A 21,912-nucleotide genomic window follows, 5' to 3' on the forward strand; every position below is an offset into this window, starting at 1 on the left:
AATAGCTCATGATATTATCACGCACTCGAAAATCATTAATCGAATAATTAAAAAAAATAAATGTGCTAATAACAAATTCTACAAATGAGGAAATGGAGAAATGAATTTCTTTTCAAATCAAACGCGTCCTTCCACATTGGAAAGGTCACACATATCACCACGGTCAAACATAATGAAAGCTACTTCAAATATGCATGTATAATTTTTACTGTAATATATTTCTTTTTTTTTCTTTTAAAGTGACAATTATTGTCAACCGCAAAAAACCCATTTCCCATGTGTACCCTTTTACAAATATAACTGAAGATAATTATAATTTCAGTTCAAGGAACCGCACCAGAATTCTTTCCTCTTGGTGAATATGGACATTTTATAGACTCGACAAAAAAAAAGAAAAGAAAAGAATGCCATTAATGATGAATCAATAAAACTAAATCATGCCCAATTATATTAAGTACAGTTGAGGAGAATTTCGAGTAGAATATTTGAAAGTTTCTATTATATTGGAAAATTAATAATAATTTTATCAAGTGGAAAATTTGAAATGAAGAAATTGTTGAGAAAATAAAACAAGAAAGTGTGTGTGTGCGAGCGATGTTTAAACAGAGAAAGCAATTAGTAGTAAAAATGAGAATGAAATGCTTAGTTGAGATGAATAATTTTATCAACAACCAGTTTTGCATAATAATATAAACGTATGCAAAACATAAAAGACCAGTCTGTAAAAGCAGTGAATCGCTTCAGCCAGTTTCAATTTGCAAAGTAAACTAGCTGAATCGGAAGTGGCTAGTGAATTTCTTCTTAGCTCAATAAGCAAAACCCGCTGGTTGACTGACTGACTGACTGACTTAACTAATTTTTCCAATTCATAAGCATACACATCTTTCTTACAAATATACACACTTCAGTAATTATTGCAAATGTAAATTTTTTTACTTTCATTATCCATAATACAATAAATAAAACAAATCGAATGCAATCTCAAAAGTACTAGTAGTAGTATATATATACTGCTATTTTATCTATTTATTATTATTTTTTTTTCAAAACCCCTTCCTTGCCTTGTATCCTTTATGTAAAATGCATATTAAATATCATAATTTAATAAATTTCTGAATTATAAATGTAAAAGAAAAAGCGTAAATTTCAAACAAAATGGGCCAAAGAAAAAGTTGCCCAAATTGTTTAATTAATAGAAAGGACTGGAAACTGAAAATGTCGATTGCAAGTCAATGCATATAGATAGATAGATAGATAGATCTGAGGACTGTATGTTAATTTGTTGGAACTTTCGCAGAAGCTGGAAAACACTATATTATTAATGACAATTCTAGTTTCACAGCAGATGGATGATTTTCCACGACAGACTGATGATGATTATTTAATTTTACTACATGACGAGGAAGAAAAGCCACAATTACAACAAAACAACAGCATGGCTTTTTATACTTTGCTGAATAATAATGATCAGTGCTTGTTGATTGATTCAAGTAGGGCTCAAGCAATTTTATTACATTACGACGTAAAAACTGTCAAAAAACTTTCAACTAGCATCATAATATTTTAACTTGATTGGTGAATAATGACAGTAAAAAATAAAAATAAGAAAGAAAATTTCCAATTCGAACTCTCAATTTGAAAAAAAAAATGTCTGCAAAGCTTGGGATTAAAAAAGAATTAATATCCTGCTATTCACAATAGGAAATATGACTAATTGAACGTGATTGATTGTATCAGCAATCAGCTGTAGAACAATCAAGAGAATTTGCATAAATAGCTATTGTGCAAATAATTGTTCTAAATATGCCTCCGGTAATTTTCAATCTTCCTCATGCAGTTTTTATAGTTTTCCACTTTTGGCTACCCATTGTCAAGTGAACAGTGATGCATTGTTGTGAAATTGAGTTTGAACAAGAAATTCACAAAAGAACAAACATTCTTAATTAACATCCAATAACTACTACCCTATATTTGGACGGAAGAATAACGCGGAATAATGTTTTCACTTTTCACATATTTCACAAGCATAACTGCTGACAAATTATCATACAAAATTCAATCACATTTCAATTTATCTCGAATACCATTATTTAAAAAAATGTAACAGAAATGACTCTGTACAAAAATTTTCAATTAATTAATAAATATTAAAGCATCTATTTTACAAGCAAAATGAGAACCACAGGCACGTTAATTAAATTTACAACAACAGGTCGTTTGTCAAAGAATGATGAAGAAGAAGAAGAAGACATCATTTTGGATAGCCGTTTTATTGAAATACACTCGAGGCAGAGTGAGATTAGAAATGGGCCATTGAATTTTATTCCGGCTCGTTGATAATTTTTCCAAAGAGCACATTAAAAGTCGTAGTAAAAGTCAAATGGCAAAGCTAAATGTCACAATGACCTACCGATAAACGAACAACGTATCAAAATTAGCCTGTCCTTTTACTGCAAGGTAAGATGCTAAAATTCAGAATACCGAATCGACAATCATTTCAAGCAGACCCAATTTTATAAAGTTGTGATCATATTTGGAAAAATTCCTCTCTTCTGATTCAATCATCATCTGTAGCTGGAATTTATTGCCACCATTATTGTTATTATTATAATTATCAATATGAAGCAAATAGTAGAAATTGTAGGAATGTTTGGTTCACTAATGAAAAAAGTTGCACGTAAAAGTGGAAAAAATTATTCAAAACATTTCTATAAGATTACAAAAGAAAATAATGCTGCACAATCTGTATAATAGATGTAAATCGCTGAACACTGTTTCATCATATTCCTGATCTCATTTTAGCAAACTCATTCAGTGTAGCAGCATTCATTATTGAAACAATTTGTATTTTTTATCTTTTCAATCGAATAGTTCGTATACTTTTTTTGACGTGTACTGTAATGTTTACTGTGTGTTTTTTTTGCAGAATTTTACATCTTAAAAACTGCATCTGTGCAATGAATGATGTTGAACTTACTCAAAAAAAAGAAATGACCACAAGAAACCATAAAGAAGCATAATAATATACCGTTGCTAAGATTCAAAGCAGCATCATCTGTTTTGTATAGCATGAGAAATTTTTACAAGACATATTTAAAAAAAAGCAAGTATCGTCCTTTTTTAGCTGTACAAGAATAGTTAATTTTTGAAACCAGTTTAAAGCTTACTACAGAATGAAAACACTGCAACTGTCCGTCCTATCCTATCGTTCATTGTTTTGCCATCATTCTGCCATTTTCTCATCTCAAACGTAATTATTCTGTCCTATTCAGAACCAACTCTACATTCAATACTATTCAGATAGATTGCACCACCCTTTGTGGAAGAAAGCTTATTTCACTGTTCAGCAACGTATTGTTGTCATGATTGGAATCTCTTTTTGTTTTAGTGCTCAAATAAAATTATAATATGCAGTCCTTTATGAAGTGATGCAAATTTGGTGAATAAAAACGAATAGAAAAATTAATCAGACTTTCTTACCATATTCTAAAATCGACGACATCAACACTGATGAATTGTTACCGTTCCATTGTCGTTCTTCAACCCAATCGGGAAGCAAAAATTCATCTTGGCCAGCTGGATCAGCGCCAGAAAATCCAGCGTTCATCTCCATACTGACTAACACTTCGTTGACCGCTTCAGTATGATTCAAAGATAGGAGATGGGCTAAAATGAAAAAAAAAAACGAAAAACTTTATTTCATAAAATAATAAAATTAAATTATTATATGTTATATATATATATAAGCATATATATATATATAAGCATATATATATATGTTATATATATATATAAGCATATATATATATATATATATATATATATATATAACATATATATATATATATTTGGCTTTTGTTTAACAGATGTTCAGCTGCTTTATTGTTCAACAACAAGATGATATTAATAGTGAAATAAAGTTGTGAAAATTAACTGTGAATTATCATTCGCACTGTGAAATGAAATTTACTTGTCAATACGTTTCACTCTAATAAATTTATGAAATACACAAAATATTTGGACAATTGTTCACACAAATTACAAAAAACTTAAAACAATATTAAAATTACGTTTTCTGAAAAACGACTACCATTTCTTTACAATTCATTGCTGCAATAAATAGCAAATTGCACTCTATACTTTTCTCTGTGCTTAAGATATGCATTAAATTGAATTTAACTTTTAATAATAATATTTTTATTATAATTATTATTTTACACGTTTGTTAAATTGTTTTACTGAAACTGGTCGATAAATATGATTTTCTGTCCATTTCTAATATTTCATACAGGGTCATGTGTGTGTGTGTGTGTGTGTGTGTGTGTGTGCCTAAGTAACCGCAATGTAAAATAATAACACGTCATTTTCAACAAGAGATTTACATCAGCAAACATTATGGGCTTGGAAAACAATAAAACATGAAAACCTGCTTCACATTTGTGAATACATTTTCAAATGTCAGTGATAGCATCTAACAGTCAAACAAAACTGAAGGTTACTGTCCCAAATTGGCTAACATCGTTTTGACACACTTAATAATTATTAAACACTGCCAAATAAATCCACTGAATTCACAAAAGTAAGAACAAAAAATAACACCTTCGCAAAATATCCACACTGAGAATGTAGATGAATTAATTGTAAAAATTTCAACATTATCTATTATTGCTTGTCTTGATTTTCCTACTTTACACAATAAACTTCCACAACATCTCTGACTGAAAATATTATTTGATTATTTAAAAACAAATTTCACCTTTGTCTGATTTACAACTAACTTTCCAACGCTACTACAAAATTGCCATACTCTTCTATAGATAAGAATAAATATTAACCGTGAGAATCACCTACAAAATTTCAAAGATATTTTTTGTTTCACTGTTTTTGTATAGCTCAGTGCAAAATGCAAAATTTGTTCATGGATAACACAAGCAAGTGGAACATTTTTAAAATTTACCATATTTAAATATGTCCAAATTAAATTTTAACCTCCGTGAATTAAATCTTGTTTTACCATATTATTTTTAACTATATAATGTGGATGTTGGGTTGAGAGAAAGAGAAAAACAGACAAAAAGAGAAAGAGAGAGAGAGAGAGGTAGACAAGCAGGCAGACAGACAGGCAGACAGAGAGAAAATGCCTATTTTTAGAAAATCAATTTTGCTTAAAAACTAGCTATATGAAATTCTAGAACATGAATAATGATGCAAGTAGAATTGCAAGGCTTTTGTATTTCAATTCTGATCATCTTCACTGATAAACATCAACTGCCCATATAATTGCATTTTTTGTTATAAAAAAAATACAAGAAAAAACAATTTCTTATTATGACCAGTCCAATGCTACCATGTAACATGCGATTATGAGTTAGCTTTATGTTCTATCCGTTCAATTACACACATAGCTGTGGAAATATGCTGCTTATTTAAAATCGGATTGAAACAAAGCAAAAAAAAACAGTTCAATAATTTCAATTGTAGTACCACTTAATTAAGTACAAGTGAAAATATTGAAAAAGTATTATTCAATTATGATGATGATCAAAAAATAAAAAAATAAGCAATAATCGAAAAAAAAATAGAACTTCTTACCCAGCATGCGCTTTTTGTCCGGTGCAATAAAGCGACATAGTACACAGTAAAGTATGCGGCTTGGTGAAAGTTGATCATCGCAATTGCCGGCATTAGTTTGTGAATCTTTGAGCGTACTGTCCAATGCCACATCAGCTAAGCGTACTTTCTGCAAAGCTCTACTGCAACATTTGTGCCTGAACGTTGCCACGTGAGATTGCAGCTTATGTAAACTATTAAAAAAGAAAAAGAAAAGACAAATCAGATGCTAATTAGAATAGAAAAAAGCTTCAAAGCTGAATCAGATGACTAATTGGAAAAATATAATACGTGCCATGACAACTTTGCAAAGTTCAAAAACAACAATTCGATAGCAGAACAGAACCTGGTGCGTGAATTATATTATATAATATAAATTTTTTACACATATATATATATATATACATAAAGCGAATAATAGCAACCGAAATAATTATTACGATTGCGTTGGTTTTCGTGTGGCTGAAAAACGATTCTTCTGCAACAGTAAGCAAGAATGAAAGTGACGATGGAAACAATAGAAATTCAAAGGGTAATGAAGAAAAAGAGTCCGTAAAAAGATTAAATATAAATAACAGTAACAAAAAAGAAAAACCAAGAACAGCAAACAGGGGAATTTTCTGTTGTTATTCTTTTTTTTTTCATTTTAGGCAACAACCTGAAAAAACAATATGACAATTGCTTACTTGTCGCAAAAGTCGTTGCAAGCAACGCAGCGAAGTTGCACAGGATTATTGTGATTCAGAAACTGCAAACGCCACTCTTTCAAAATTGTGCCCTCTTGTATATGGTTCACCTGAAATTTGAACAACACGTCAGAAAAGCGTTTTTAATTTCTGCTAAAAATCCAACCCAACCACCACCCTCTAACACTATTCTATACTTCAACAAGAAAATTTATGCTTTCACTTCGGCTTCTTGTCCTTTTCGAAGAAAATTAAAATAGATTCAACAAAAGCATTGGATGTCATTGGGGGACTATCTACATCTGTATGATATATATATAAAGAAAGCTGGAAAAGAAGATTTTTCCTAAAAAACTATATATGAGAGATGGAGTATAGTTTTGCTAGAGCTCAACATTTCATTCGATTCAGCAAAAATGAAGCTGCTGCCAGTTTCATCAGCTTGCACACTAAGTTGACTACTCCAACCCTTGGGAGAAATGCAAAAAAAAGAAAGAAAGAAAGAAAGAATAACAATACCTTTCATTTGATGAAATCTGCATTTGTATCAAACGATATAAAAGAAACTAAGAAAAGAAATTTTGTAACTAACCAACCTTTGAATGGCAAGTGTTGATATAAAAAAAAAGTACTAGAATAAGCAATATTTTCAAATATTGTTCTATTGTCAGTTTCACTGAAGAACCAACTGAAAATGGAAAATGCTTAAAGTGAACAAACAGAAAACTCATTTACAAAATATTGCATGTTCGTGTATCACATTCACATGGCATTGCAACAACAACAACAACAAAATTATTAATAATAGTACATTTGTTGCAGCTCGAAAGTTACATACAATAAATATTATTACCATGCTCAAATTTCAGGTTGGGAAAAAATAATTTCTTTTTTCTGGTAGCTTAAAAAAATAATACATCTCTCTGAGCAACCGTCAAAATGGAAAAAGTTTTACCTCATCAAAATTGATCTTTCAAAAAGGTAATTATTATTGAATATTTCTACTCATTTATTTAAATTAAAAATTTTACATTTTTAATATTTTAAAAGCACATCGAGTAAATTCAATGACGAGTATAAAATTAAAATTAAACAAATGAAATTAACAATTCATCACCAAATCAATAATCACCAAATTCAAAAGTGCCATCAAGGTTTCTGTAATAAAACTACAAATCTTGGGCAAAAAGGTTCGAAATATTGAAATCAAATCAACTTTAAAAAGTGATGATCGAAAAGTATTAATTTTAAAAATTAAACAAAAAACAAAACTCATCTGCGACCACTGAATTTGCATTGCATATATTGTTGTACAGTGTTAATAGGCCTTTGTAAAGAGGGAACCCTCTTCTGATTTTCATTTGCAAATCTTGTCGTCATCTGAAGTCAAAAGCTAACTTGGTCAGACCTAGCCTGGTTAGCCAGCAAACTACCTTCCTCAATTTGATCGATTTCACATAAACCGTATAGTTTATTTATTATTACCTTTTTGTTTCGTCCAATAATTTCACATCAATCTACCAATTACAGAAATTACGTTTCCAGCTAATGATTTGCATAAACAGAGAAGTTGGAAAGTGAAAACTAGAAACAGCATGCATAGAATAGCAGAAAATGAAAAAAAAATACATCTACACAATAAAACACTTATCATGACGAGCAATTTCATTAAAAGTTTTTATAAAATAAAATATAATTGTTTTTTTTTTTGCATTACTAACCTTTGAAAATTGCGCAGATTGTTAGAACAGATCTTGGTTGAACAGCAGCAGTGTTGGCAAAACCAAACTTTGTAATGCGACTGTGAAATTTAGGGTGAAAGCTTATTTTTATAAGTGAATTTTGTTACATGTTTTACCCAATTATTTCCTTTTTACAATGAAGAAAGGGGAAAAATGCAATTTTCACATCGTTACAACAAATGAAAATATACATTTATATTAGCAACATAAGAATATATACATATTTATATATATATATAAGCAATTCAATTGTTAATGCTGTAAAAAAAAGTATCAACAACAACAACAACAACAACGGTGAAATAGATAGACAGCTAAATAATAGTATCAATTTTAGCAATTTGTTGTTGGAAATGTTGCTCATTGACATGAGCTAATATTTGCTCTCATGCAATGGCAACATGAGAAAAAGCAAGATAACCAAACTGGAGAGAAAGAAAAATGTTTCAACAATTTTAAAATAATTTTTACAATTTCTAAAACTTTTTTCAAATAATTTTGCAAAACAAAAAAATAAATCTATAAAGTTGCATATAAATGCAAATGTATATTTGTACAAAGCTCACATCCATCCACTGATCGAGTTGCTTATAGCCAAAAAAAAATAAGAAACAAACAATATCGAGAAACAGAAACTATATATATATATATTTTTTTTTTAATATATATCGTCGCTGTAGTTTGAGATTAAATTTGTAAAGCTCTTGTATTTTTCGTTTGCAATCGACTCATAATCAACAACCTGTGTGATTGCATGCTTTATTTGGATAATAATCTCTGGCCTCTTGTGTTAATGACATTTTGCGTTGTCGTCGTCTTGTCACTTTTCACACATTTGTCAGTTTGCAGTTGCAAAAGAATAATACGTGATGGATGATGAAAAAGCTCAAATTTTCCACCGTTCACCTCAAAACAATAATTACCCTATATTGATATTCGCTTGCATTCCATTTTCTGGCAATTTCTGAGCAGTCAACTTTGCAACTTGCCACTTTGCATATATTCTGATCATTTTAAATCGCTTTCTATTTAAGCAACACTCTGAACGACAATTTTCAGTGGGAAAATGTTTTTTTTTTCATTTTTTTGTTTCTTTTCTCCACACAAGCATGATGGATGAGTGCTCGAAGGAAAAATGAACATACTTTATTATTTATTATGCATGCAGTGTTGCTTGTTGTGTGGAATTTATCTGTTACCCACAATATACTACTACTACTACAAACTCACGTACATAGAGAGTGGTGAAAATAAAACTTATGAATAAAAATGTAAAATCATCAACAAAATCAACTCCGAAAAACAAGTAATCCATTCTGAAGAAATCATTCAGTAATATAATAATAATATTAGTAATAATAAGCTGTTCTATGTTAGCAAGCTGTGTTCTTTTTCAACATGTAAAAATAAACTTACATTTTCTTTACAACTTGACAAAGAAAGTATGTCTTAATTTCCTAGCCTTCTCCTTCCTATATTTCAGTGTTCTCAAAGCGAACATTATTTCAGAAAAATTATTGACAAACTGCACTCCGCAAACAAGTTACTCTATTAACCAGATAATTTTAATAAAATTTCATGACATTAAAAAAGACAAAACCAGCATGGTGAACAATTTTGAATAGTGGTTTATTTTTTGTTTAATCACAGGTGTATTGTTTATGAAATAATAAAAACAGATGAAATAAGCTTTTGAGCTAATAGGGAACAAATCAAAAAAAAATTGCAAATGCAGTAGATTGGAAAGAAAGCAGGCAGGCAGGCCACACAATATTCTCCTTTTTAATGAATAATTTTTTAATATTGATCGGTAAGCAGCTGGCATCAGTCAGCAGAAAATTTATCAATCTCAATTTACAAGTTTTCATCCAGCTGAACAGAAACGATATATATATACATATACACTAAGCGATGGTTGAAAATTTCGAAATGCAGATGTGGAATTCTGTTGAATGAAAAATTATGCGCAAAATAATTTTTGAAAAATAGAAAAAATGCATAAAAAAGTATAACAAACTTGCACAACGAATGCAACACTTGAAACTGCTTTTTTGTGCTCTCTTAAATTGAAAGCAACAAAATTTTTGTGTTTGAAAATGAAAATTTTGAAAATCGCTGACGTCACTGCGAGTGGGGTGTAGACGCTTTGTTGTTAGCAGTTTGCAGTTCAATTTAATTTAACAAACAAAAAAAGTGAAATAATTATTCAACACAACTATAAGCTAGCATTATTGGTTTGTAAATTTCGTTAACAATGCTTGTTTGCATTCAATTTGCTTGACTCACTTAAGAGATGGCAAATAAAATCGCCTACGCCTTGCTCTGTATCCTGTTACAGAAAAATGCTGCCCGCAAGTGTGACTTTGACAAAAATAATCAGTAAGCTAAACGAAAATGAACAAGAACAAGAAGAATCAATCTATCCCTATATTTTTGTCCTGTTTTTTATAATTTTATTAAACCTCTTCAGGCGACTAGTGTAATAATTGAACCAAGCACATATATTTTGTCCTTGGTGTGAAAAGTTGGTCATCAAATGACTCATACTGCCTGCCTATTCGGAGTGTAAATTGCGCTCGCTATGCAATGTCAACTTTTGAAAACCTTTCTCTAATTTCCAAAATCAAACGCTCACTTTCCCTACTTCTCAATTTTCATTTCATTTCAACTATCGTGCAAAACTGTTTCTGGTGCAAAGTTACATACATACATACATACTAATATTGATTTCATTTTGCGTCTATTCTACTCACTTTACCTCTTCACATTGCAAATCACATACATATATATATATAAGAAAAAACATCGATATACAGATTATTATACACAGATATAATTAACATTATTCAACAATGCAATGTTTCATCGAAATTAGACAAATAAAACCCATACTACAAATTAAATGAAAGCGTTAAATATATTCATTCAACAGCACTTACCAGTTGCAAACGTTGCAAATGTTTGTCCGTTTTCATGTGCAGAGTAAAATTAGCCTTTAAATGGGTTTTGTAACGACACAAATTGCATAGATAATTGCCAGATACAAATGATACATCTGATTCGTTTGGATGCCCTCGATCTGAGAAAGCATGTTTGGCCATTTCTTCCACTGTATCACAGGTGAAGTCCAAACAAATGCAGCATTGAAAATGATGCATTGTCTCAGAAATTTCGAACCAAGTCTGCACATCCGACTGACCCGACTCAGTCGAACAACGTTGATCGAATCCACCGTACAAAAAGTTCATTTCCAACGGTCCACCTAGCATAGATGGCATGCAACCGGCAATACTGTCGTCTGTTTTTATCATCCCGTTTGATTGATCTCGTCGAACAGATCCGGCATTTTGGGCGTGTTTTTCGCTTGTCATGTGTATTTTCAAATTGCGAGCAATATACGTTTCATAATTGCACGGCTCACATCTGAATGTCAACGATTTTGTCGCTGAACTGTTGTTGTTCACTGGCACCAGTTGGCCTAAAACATTATAAATCACAAAATGGCATTTCAATTTATTCTTTTTTCATTTCTTGTTCTTTTTGATTTCAATTAACAAGAACTGTTATTCATCAATTAGCCTTTAAAATTATTTTTGACTTTCTGTTTAAATATAAAATAAAAATAAAGCTTCACCAGTTGAATGTTGCTGGTCATTGGTGAGAGCTTTGGTCATGGCCAAGTGTTGCTGACTAGTAGCAGTTGCAGATGCAGCATCGCCAACAAACCCGGCGTGTTGTAGTTCTTGCATATTGTTCAGATGCTTATCCGACTGCATGTGAATTGCCAAGTTTCCTTTGGTAGTTGTCGAATAGTGGCAAATGTCACAACGATACGGCTTGTATCCGCATATGTAATTTTCACCCCGAGCTAACCTCGGATGCGGATGATTACTGAGACAATAAACGCAACTGACGTCACCTTGCGCATGTTTTTCTTTCATGTGGATTTCCAACGTTTCTTGGTACTTGTAATGCCAATTACACTTGGGACATTTCAAAGTTTTGCTCGAATTTCTCGACTGAGGTGTCAAAGGTGCGGTTGGCATGGCTAAGCCAGAAAATCCTGGACCAGTTGCCGAAACTGTAGTTTTACCATTCGATAATTCATCGCTTGTTTCTTCGGCTGATGTCGTCTCAGTAATTGCCGGTGCAGACTGTTGTTGCTGTTGCTGTTGTTTGTCGCTTTCTTCTAAAGTCGACAGCAAAATTGCACGGATGGGTGATCCACAGTTTTCAGCATTATTCACTGGCTGAGTTGTGTAAAAACGACCGGCAAATGTGTGCGCCTTTCGGCAGTGGTCTAGAAAGCGATCCACGGCAACGAAACGTAATTTGCAAACAAGGCAAAGCAAATGGCCAGGTGTTGAAGAAGAAGAAGAAGAAGAAGAAGAAGAAAGATCATCAGCAGTGGACTCGTACGGTGTTAACTTGTAAAACCCCCTTTGCCCGTCTGTGCTAAGATGATGCAAAAATGTCAAATCACCATGCTGTTCGTTGACGAGAGTTTCACCAGAGCCAAGAAGTTCGTCGAAACGGCATTTGATATCCCTGTCGACTGCATTCGATTCATGCTCAACTAAATAAGCTGCACATCCATCAGTGCTGTAAGCGATGTGACAGAAAACAGACGAAGGCTCGTCGCAGGTTGCTAGCACCCAACCAGCGGCACTAGCCTCCATTGCCGGCAATGAATCGTAACCACCAGTAGTACAGACAACGGGCCGTTTTTCAACCGGCGCTTGCAGAGGTAGCATCTAAAAAATGGACAAAAAGTTCAAAGCTATATATATACATATATACATACATATATAAATATAATAACAAATTAGAAAATAAACGCGAAAAAGCACGATTGTGCAACAACTTTGCCAGTGTGACGTGTCGGCGGCGATTAGCGCGACGACAAACAAAGGAGTTTCAAAAGTTGAAGATCGAGTCACTTGGGCAAACAAAGCAAGGAACATGACAGCTTTTGCTTATTGCATTATTCACCCAATATAGATAATTTGAACAAACGGAAAAGGAAAAGCTTGAGAGTTGTCAGTGATTCGAGAAAAATAGAGAGGGAAGAAGAGAGGGAGAGAGGAAAAGGTTGAGAGAGATAATGTATAAATTATATCAAAAATTATCAGCTCAGGTGAACAATACAATTTCAACAGGCGTGCAAATACAAGTGTAAAAATGATGCGAGTTTGCAAATCTGATCAGTAATAATAACGGCGTCATTTCAGTATCAAAATGCGCCCAAACTTTGTGCACAAATGAGAGAGAGTAGGTGAGAGAGAGAGAAAGAGAAAAAAAAGTCCAATAATTTGCAAGTGAAGAGGTGTTGAAAAGGCGGAGCAGCGCCGACCTGCAAGCAACACCTGCTGTAACAATTAATTGCAACTTTGAAAAACGTTGTTTTTCCGGTTGATCTAGACAAGAACTTTGGTGACTGAAAAGTGCAATGCTAACTAAGTAGAACGCAAACCAGCTCGCAGCGCACTTTGCCAACTGAAACTGGACAAAAACCGCAAACTTAGCTATAAGCTTCAATAACGGCAAAACAATATGCTAAAATAAAAAAGTAAAAAAACCAAGTGAGTGGAACGTCAACGAGATGCGCATGCTCGCACGTCTCGATAAATAGCAGCAATCGGACAATCTGTATCAACTGAAATTCACAATGTATAACAAATGTATCAATTTATCAACCAATAGACAAACTACAAGTATGAAAAAACTTCAACAGCTGGCCAATAAGAAGAGATAAGAAGTGCTTGAATGTTGAGCAATGTTGAAACAGTTTCAAAATTGATACACTGGCAAGGTTGGCAAAATTTCCATCTACTTATTGTAACGGACAAGTGATAAAATAGTTCAACTTTGAGAAATTTTTAAATATTCAAATGTGTATTCATCACGCGGAAAGGAACAGGCAAATGAGCAAATATAATTAAAATTACCAAATAATGCTATTGTGCGGAGAATTTTGTAAAGGCGACAAGAGCAAACAGATGACGCAGAAAAGTGACCCATAAAAAGCAACTCAAAGTATATTCAAAGATTGCCTGCTGACATTAAGACAACTGATACAAAACCAATGACGCTTTTTATTTACTAGAAAATAAAGCAACTTGAACAAAGATGTTAGTACTTTATAGAAACGTTACACATTGCAAAACCACTCAACTGTCGTATCTAATTGATCAAAGAAAGAAGAAAAAAAAGTATGCTTACACTTTTTCATGCAGATGTTATTTTTTTAGATTTGCAAATCAAAGCTGAAATATACATTTATAAATGTGGCATTTTAATTTTAAAATAGTTCCATTAGCATAATTAAACTGACAGACGCGAAACTGTTTTATAAAAAAAAAGCAACAAAGCTTTCAACTATATCTAAAAGAAACAGCGAACAGTAATCATATCATTCATCATCGATCATCAAAAGTAAAAATCACACTCACTGTATATGGTGAGTTTAACTAACTGTGCTTAAATTTACACTACATTGAAACAAAACTTAAAACCAGGTTTGCAAACGCACCAAGATTGGGTAGATGCTTTTTCTTTACATTTGTAAAGATCACAAGGGAAGAAAAACAGCTTAAAAAGAGATTTCACTTACAGATAAAATTATACAACAATTTTGCTATAGAAACAAACAAATCGATAGAAGTTGCCAAAGTATCATTATCACATGCTGCTGAGATTATGATCTAACTATTGGTATTATTATTATCATTATTTTGCATAAATCTTGAATTTATAAGTAATGTCAATAATGATATGTTGGTTAGATGATTAATAATTATAAAAGAAACGTCAAAGCTAACGGATTTGAATTTGAATACGTTGAAAATGAAAATACTCATATGTTAAGCTGATGGTTTATAATAATAATTTGTTTTTGATATATTGTTACAAGAATAAATATGATGGTTTATTAAATAAAAAAGTACGGCAAGGTTACATTTATTTCTTCTACCAAAGCAAAAAAAAGTGGAGAAAATTTTTAAATGTTTCACAAACACTGCTTTCACAGTTTATGAGCCAGAGCAGAGGAGAAAGATTGCTCTGACGAAACAAACGGTCGAATGAAAACGCTTTCCAACCCTGGTTTTGGTGTAATTTTGAAAATTTTTCCAATCAAGCGTAACAGATTAACACAACCACGTCACAACGTGTTACGACGCACAATGAATAGGGACATACATGTATTTGTGACACCGCCGAACAAGCCTAGCCATGTAGTGGAAAAATGAAAAGAATTCCTACCATTGATTGCCCTTCAATAATGCAGCAATAAAAAAAATAAATAAACTCAAAACCAACAATAATTCATTTTTTGGCAGATATTAATTTCAGACAATTTTGGAAACATATTTACATTTGATTTGAGACAAAGAAAAAAGAATACAGATAAAAATATAGAAAACAAAATAAGCATCAACTTGGTTTTGCTGAAATACATACATTGGACAGACATTGAGAAGTTTTTTTTTTTGAAAATCGATCAGTGGAGCAAAAATTTCGCAAAGCGTTCACGTTTGCCGTCATTGAACCAGCAGTTCAGATCACCAAGCGTTTCGATGGTCTTTTTTAAAATAAGGCGCTAGACTTCACTTTATGTTTGTTTAACGATTTTCAACTGTTCAGTAATAAATTTTTAAAACGTAAGAAGCCGTAAGGCGTCAAAAGGAAAAAAATTGATTATTTGATTTTTTCATCGTTAACTTTATTTCTGTTTTCAAATTGATGAGATCGCGTTTGCGTTTCAACGCTAAACAACATCTGAAAACAATCCTGTACTACTTGGACATTTCGAAAGCTCCTGAATTACCATACCATACCATATATTCAGAGAATTATTATACAAACTGCGAAACAATTACATTTCAACCTCAGCATCTACTGAAAACAGTGGACTTGTTATTTGTTAAATCATGCTTAACAATAATCATAATTATAAATTTTATAAAATAAAACGAAAATTACAACTCAACAAAAAGTCAACTTCAAAATACCTGACGAAAAAGTATGTACCTGACGATTGTAGAAAGCTGAAAATTGAACAATCGCAGTGCAATTTGTTACAAACATAGCAATAACAAAACAACGATACTAAGCCGTAAATACCACCATAAAGCAAGCATTATTTCTTGCCTTTTTACAAGGCTACGTAAACAGAACCATAGATTAGAATAAATTCAATACCAATTTAAAATATAACGCATTTATCCTTTTATGCGACAGTATGAAATCAACAAATTACTAATGAAACTATTTAAATACGCTCTTCATCATCTGTACATGTTGTTAAATTTGCAACTGAATATTATTACTGCATTTCAACTGTTCAATAAATTGACAATTTTTCAACTTTATTTTCTTTTCATGTATCAATTTTCAAATTTCATTTCCAAAGTCAATTATGAAAGCAAAAATGACTTCTGTAAATGGGTTCAAAATATAAGCATCAGATATAATTTTTAGAAAATTATCTTTTTTCAAATCAAATCAAATCAAATCAAATCAATTTAAATTTTTTCTTTAGTTTCTTACACAACCTCGACGAAATTATTCACATCTATGGAAAAAAAAGCACAACACATGGCCAGCGTGAAAGAAATCAGCATTTTTATATTCCATTGCAGTTTCAGTAAAAATTGTTCGGAAAAAAATTATTGCAACAAAAATGTTACACGTGATCTAGGCGCGCATTATCTATCATACAGTACGCGAAAGATTTTTCTCACTGCTACATGTGAGCTGCTGAGTCATCGCTGTTGCAATACAACACATCAATTTGTCACAGCTCAACATGTTTTTTCTGCTCAAAACGATTAACACAACTAATTTAATTGCTGAAATTAAATAATGCTTCTAGTAGAAACTGCCAGAAGAAAAACTGTATAATAGCACAGGTTCAAGCGCTGTTTAGAAGAAAGCAAAACTGCCAAATAACAACAAATTTCGAAAAGCACTGATTGTACTTTCATATATTTGCAAATCTATATATCATCGTAACACTGCTTTCAGGCTACAAGTTCAGGTTCAATTGCTTACAAACAATTAAAAACATTATCAGCAATAATAAATAAAACAAAAACAATTAATACTTTGAACATACTGTATGATCCGGACTGACACTCAATATTGGATTTATTATGTTCTTCTGTCATTTAAATTGCTGCTTCCTCTTTTTCATTAAAAATATCTTTTCGAAGTTCCATTATGAAAAGAATAATAAATTTACATAAATGTCTTCGAAATAGAACTAAACAAACAAACACCAAATTAAAATAGCCATATATATATATCTCTCTCTCTGTCTACCTAGCATCACTTCAGCTACTATTTATGCAAATTGAAAACACTTGTATTTTGACCTCATTTGAAAAATAAATTATATTTTAACAATGCAAGCACAGTTGAAATGAATAATTAAAAAGACAATTAAATATACACAGTTAAATGAAAAATATACAGTAATTAAACCTGCCTATTTATTAATAATCAAGTAAGTAATCATAGAAAAAATATATTGTTAAAAATTGAAAAAAAACAATATATTATTTACAATATTGAAACGCTTTTCATAACTGTAGAAAGTTGGTGCCATTTTTGGGCGAACTTTAAAAAACATATCAAGTTCAATTGCAAATTGCAACGCAAGTTAATAATGGGTGGCAAATGATAATTGGAAAAAAATGATATTTGACTTGAAAAGTCCAGTTAATTATGCAAAAGCGTATATTGTTCTTATGCAATTGAAAAACGTCAACAAAGAATCATGCTATGACGAAATGAAATCAGTTCGATTACCACGGGAAAAGGAGGAGCTTGATTAGGAAATGCAGGATGATATAACCGATGACTACTGACTGATTCGCATCATTGGGCTATTGGTTTTTCTTTTTGGATTTGTTTGTTTGTTGCAACAAAAAAGAAAATATTCCATTTCAACAATTCTGCAGAATACGTGTGAAATATGCTTAACTGGATCTGTATGTAAAGTAGAAGAAAATGTCGAAATGAGAAATCGAAGCAACATAAAAACTGAGAAGCCGTTGATCCAGCAAAGCATCAATGTTGAGGGCGTTCGGTTGTCGAAGAAGCAAAATAACACACACACACACACACACACAGAGCAAGTAGAAAGAGAGAACATTGTAGCTGACGAAAGCTGAGCGGCTCTAATTGCCTGGCGCTAAATCGTCGGGCAATAATTATGTAATTGGATAAAACGGAAAGCGAGAGTCTCCGGCCTGGCTGTGTTGTGGTGCGCTGTCATTAGTGAATGTATAATTCGGTCGATGACGCTTAGCGAACTGCTGGGTCATTAGAAAGTTTTGATTAATAATTAAAATTATCAAATTACGGAATATAATTTCACCACTGGCCGTCAACGACGACCGCTTAGCGCCAGCATCCCGGCGCACCATGTGGCGCGTGGCCATGGCCGCCTGGTGGAAGTTGAATAAGAATTGAATCGGTGAAATTTTTGAATGCGTTCCTAATTACAAACTGAAGAAGAAGAAGAAGAACCAACCGCGGCAGCAACAACGGACGACGCATCAACACGAAGCGAAATCAGCAATAAACTATTCACAAAATACAAATGCCAATATCGTCCGGAAAAGACAGAAATTAACAAAAAGCTGAAAAATCACCTTGGATTTCAAACAGATCTATCACTACCCACCCCCCCCTCCGGTTCAGTATAACACTAGCTTTGTATTCATTTACCATTCCATAGGACTGTTTATTTAATTTTTAATTATCATCAAAATTCAAAGAAAGATATCGAGGTTGAAGAGATAATTTCATCTGGCCCACTTTTTGCATTGCAGAATATGGCCGTGAAAAGTAAGTACCATCTTGGTAAAAAAATGACATCATCTGACCGGAGACCGCTTACCAAATTGAATACAACATGTAATTTTTGGATCTTTGAAAGAAGTTGAACAGGACAGTTATTGAAAGATAAAAGAAGATTAAACAAGATTTTAATGCGACATGTTTGTTAATGAAGATAAAAAGGATAAGCCGAAGATGACCGCTTGACCGCCTAAAGCTTGGAAAGAAAACGATGTGATGATTGATAGAAGGGGAATAGAATTTCAGACAAACAATAAACAGCAACACTGGCCTCAGCGCACTATGGGAAGATGATGTCCTGGTCTGACCTCGTCCAGCATGCGCATCTTAATTACCAGAACGCTATGCACAATGCATTGTAACGTGACCGAAAGACAAGTGCTGCATTCTAGCAAGCATTGTGCTGAACCTGCATGCAAACGCCTGCGCCCCAGAAAAATACCCTCATTACGGTCAATAATGTTAATCACAACAATAATTTGAAAGAAAAGAGTTTGACAAGTTGAAAACACGACAGATTTTTCAAACCTTAATTTTGCTTCAGCTCTTCTAAGGTCGTTTGTGGAAAAGTGACATTTCAACTTCCAGCAGCGACATCTTCATCAGTATCAGCTTTACGTTGCTTCAACTAAAATTAATTTTCCATTTTGTATACTGTTTAAACGACAACAAAGTACAATTTCAAAGCAGTCTAATGTATATATTTTTTTGATAACCTTTGCAATTTTTTATATGCTGCACATACATACATACATACATACATGTAAATAGTATAAAAATCAATAACTATCTGTATCAGCATGTATTTATATATCCATTTATTGAAAATTATAATTGCATTTATCAAAGTGAAATGCAAAAATTGAAAAATTCTCAATAATCAAAAAATTTTCAATATGTAGAAAATATCATCAGTTAGTGGTTTTGCTTTGTTTTTGTTCTTTCTATCTTGCTTGGTTGCAAAATAAATAAAGAGAATAAATAAATTTCGTCCATCTCAATTCAGCTCAAATAATCAAAATTCGGAACGAACGGAAAAAAAGTCATATTAATAAATTATTAGTCATTTTCAAAATCATCCAAAAATATCATTTGTTCTTCAGTTCAGCTTAGCAAAATTATCGAAATACAACAAATCCTACCCAAATAAGAGGATGATGCAAGCTTTGGCACAGAAAGAAGTGCTATTTTGTTTTCAAAAAAAATTTTTTTGGATATAGATGAAAATTTCAAAATTGAAACAAAAATTATGGAAAAATTTGTTTTTATTTAATTGGTATATTTATAATGTTTGTTTGCAAACGTCCATGCATTAACCATTTGAAGATGAGTTTTATTGAACCGCAGCATGAATGTGCAATTTTTACGGCTAATTGCAGGGCAAACAATTTTGAACAATTGCTGAGAAACAATTTTTTGAACTAATCTTGATATTCATCATTTTCGTCGTGCGTGACCAAAAGTGGCAAAAAGTGAACAGCATCAAGTAGCGAGCAAAAAAGTGGAAAAGACGAAAATCAGATGGAAATTTTCAAATTTGCAATCAATCAAAAATATCGCAAAATATTGTTTCCTCGAAATGCTAATAATAATAATAATAATAATGATTAATCTCGCCTTCGGACAGTTGCAGCGGCACTTGATCATGATGCTGTGCATGCATGCAATAAGGTATGGATTTTTTTTACTGTGCAACTCTCACTCACTGTGCAGTCGTTATGTGAATAAAAAATGCGTTACGCATAAAATAGTACCATTTTAAATTTAAAATAGAAAATTAAAGTATGTCAATAAATAAAAACGCCTGCAATAAAAGAATACAACTTGCAGTCATCTGAAGCGATAAAACAAGATTAGACTTCAATAATGAACGCTTCGAATAGAAGCGACGAAAGAGGTTAAATAAATTTTCAACTTTAAAATGTAGTTTTTTTAATGTTGGTTTTTATTAAAATAAATTGAAAGCATAAATTTGGATGAAAACAGTCACCGTGCACACGTTTGCATAACCGCTTGACCTGTGCTTGAAATATAGCACGGTAGAGGCACAACAATTTAAATTCAATTAAATTAACATATTATTAATAAGGAATTTTTATACGATACGTTTCAAGTGAATTTCTTTCAAACACAACGCTATTACTGGCAAACAATTATTGCAAAAAAAAAGAATAATAATAATAATTCATAAAATGATTGAACTGGAAAAGTGACCATTTAAAAAGTCTCAGTTTGTTTGAAAAAAAAGTCGAACTGTTCACAATTAGTCATTGGCTTTGATTTCTGCACGAAAAATATTCGATTGAAATATGAACCACACTAATGCACAAAAGATACACATAAATGATACAATTATAAAAGCTATAAAAATGCTCATCAACATTGTTTCTTATTGATCGATCTATATCTATCGTTGAAATTTTTTATGCTTTTTCACATCACATGACAATATAACGTTGAAACTGTGTAAAAGTTTTTCCATGATTATTATCTTGATGAAATGTACAACAACACATCAGAAGTAATAAATCAAATTGATTATAATTCAATTTTTACAAAATTTATGAAATTTATTGAAAAAAGAAATGAAGAAAATTCAGTTACGGAAACTGCTAACAAACAACTACGGCAAAACGTATAACTAACTTCATAATTATGCTTGCAGTACGTATGATTAACAAAACTGCGTATAAAATTCAATTATTGACATATAAAATCAAAAAATTAAAGATTTCAGCTTTTCATTTGGCAAAGTTATGAAATTCATTTATATATTGTTGTTGAATAACTACATTATTGCGTCCAGCAGTCGGTCATAGTTGGGACACTTCATTCTGAAGCAATTGGAAAGAATTCAGAGGGAACTTTGGAATTTTCACTGAATACAGAAAACGCCGTGCATGGAAAAATGCCGGTAAAATTAAAGCTGAACAAAATAGTTGCAATTGATTATTTTTTTTCAATGATGTCCAGAAATTTTTAATTGACCTCAAACGGAAAAGCTG

The 21,912-nt window shown here is 31.9% G+C and overlaps 5 protein-coding genes across 5 annotated transcripts; 2 read left to right on the forward strand and 3 right to left on the reverse strand.

Moving 5' to 3' along the window:
* Positions 1 to 3,173: 3,173 nt before the first annotated feature.
* Positions 3,174 to 3,647, forward strand: Tsp_05280 (putative TonB-dependent receptor). The gene is made up of 3 exons (XM_003371553.1): positions 3,174 to 3,250; positions 3,273 to 3,351; positions 3,471 to 3,647. The coding sequence occupies exons 1-3, from the start codon at positions 3,174 to 3,176 to the stop codon at positions 3,645 to 3,647; spliced, it is 333 nt and encodes a 110-aa protein (XP_003371601.1).
* A 1,500-nt stretch (positions 3,648 to 5,147) lies between these two features.
* Tsp_05279 (zinc finger homeobox protein 4) lies at positions 5,148 to 7,069 on the reverse strand. The gene is made up of 7 exons (XM_003371554.1): positions 7,032 to 7,069; positions 6,929 to 6,984; positions 6,520 to 6,592; positions 6,463 to 6,487; positions 6,297 to 6,406; positions 5,593 to 5,804; positions 5,148 to 5,164 (listed from the first exon to the last, which is right to left on the reverse strand). Exons 1-7 carry the CDS (start codon positions 7,067 to 7,069, stop codon positions 5,148 to 5,150), a joined length of 531 nt encoding a protein of 176 aa, XP_003371602.1.
* Positions 7,070 to 10,884: 3,815 nt separating this feature from the next.
* Tsp_05278 (zinc finger protein) lies at positions 10,885 to 12,717 on the reverse strand. Its single transcript, XM_003371555.1, has 4 exons — positions 12,522 to 12,717; positions 11,673 to 12,338; positions 10,978 to 11,516; positions 10,885 to 10,929 (listed from the first exon to the last, which is right to left on the reverse strand). The coding sequence occupies exons 1-4, from the start codon at positions 12,715 to 12,717 to the stop codon at positions 10,885 to 10,887; spliced, it is 1,446 nt and encodes a 481-aa protein (XP_003371603.1).
* Positions 12,718 to 13,494: 777 nt separating this feature from the next.
* On the reverse strand, positions 13,495 to 14,059 carry Tsp_05277 (hypothetical protein). Its single transcript, XM_003371556.1, has 4 exons — positions 13,987 to 14,059; positions 13,765 to 13,904; positions 13,618 to 13,694; positions 13,495 to 13,534 (listed from the first exon to the last, which is right to left on the reverse strand). Exons 1-4 carry the CDS (start codon positions 14,057 to 14,059, stop codon positions 13,495 to 13,497), a joined length of 330 nt encoding a protein of 109 aa, XP_003371604.1.
* A 3,677-nt stretch (positions 14,060 to 17,736) lies between these two features.
* Positions 17,737 to 18,216, forward strand: Tsp_05276 (conserved hypothetical protein). The gene is made up of 2 exons (XM_003371557.1): positions 17,737 to 17,841; positions 18,004 to 18,216. Exons 1-2 carry the CDS (start codon positions 17,737 to 17,739, stop codon positions 18,214 to 18,216), a joined length of 318 nt encoding a protein of 105 aa, XP_003371605.1.
* Positions 18,217 to 21,912: the final 3,696 nt, after the last annotated feature.

The sequence above is a fragment of the Trichinella spiralis genome (genome assembly GCF_000181795.1).
Source record: "Trichinella spiralis strain ISS 195 chromosome Unknown Scfld9, whole genome shotgun sequence".
Lineage (NCBI taxonomy): Eukaryota > Metazoa > Nematoda > Enoplea > Trichinellida > Trichinellidae > Trichinella > Trichinella spiralis.

Coding starts and splice junctions, on each gene's coding strand:
- Tsp_05280 (XM_003371553.1), top strand. CDS start 3,174: ATGAAAACACTGCAACTGTCCGTCCTATCCTATCGTTCATTGTTTTGC. Junction 3,352..3,470: donor TTATTTCACTGTTCAGCAAC/GTATTGTTGTCA, acceptor AAAATTAATCAG/ACTTTCTTACCATATTCTAA.
- Tsp_05278 (XM_003371555.1), bottom strand. CDS start 12,717: ATGGAGGCTAGTGCCGCTGGTTGGGTGCTAGCAACCTGCGACGAGCCT. Junction 12,339..12,521: donor TCTCGTCAACGAACAGCATG/GTGATTTGACAT, acceptor ATCGCTTTCTAG/ACCACTGCCGAAAGGCGCAC. Junction 11,517..11,672: donor TGACCAGCAACATTCAACTG/GTGAAGCTTTAT, acceptor ATAATGTTTTAG/GCCAACTGGTGCCAGTGAAC.
- Tsp_05279 (XM_003371554.1), bottom strand. CDS start 7,069: ATGCCATGTGAATGTGATACACGAACATGCAATATTTT. Junction 6,593..6,928: donor TGAAAATATTGCTTATTCTA/GTACTTTTTTTT, acceptor ATACAGATGTAG/ATAGTCCCCCAATGACATCC. Junction 6,488..6,519: donor GAAAAGGACAAGAAGCCGAA/GTGAAAGCATAA, acceptor GTTGAAGTATAG/AATAGTGTTAGAGGGTGGTG.
- Tsp_05277 (XM_003371556.1), bottom strand. CDS start 14,059: ATGGGTCACTTTTCTGCGTCATCTGTTTGCTCTTGTCGCCTTTACAAA. Junction 13,905..13,986: donor CCGCACAATAGCATTATTTG/GTAATTTTAATT, acceptor AATTTCTCAAAG/TTGAACTATTTTATCACTTG. Junction 13,695..13,764: donor CTTATTGGCCAGCTGTTGAA/GTTTTTTCATAC, acceptor TGTGAATTTCAG/TTGATACAGATTGTCCGATT.
- Tsp_05276 (XM_003371557.1), top strand. CDS start 17,737: ATGATATTTGACTTGAAAAGTCCAGTTAATTATGCAAAAGCGTATATT. Junction 17,842..18,003: donor GCTATGACGAAATGAAATCA/GTTCGATTACCA, acceptor ACAATTCTGCAG/AATACGTGTGAAATATGCTT.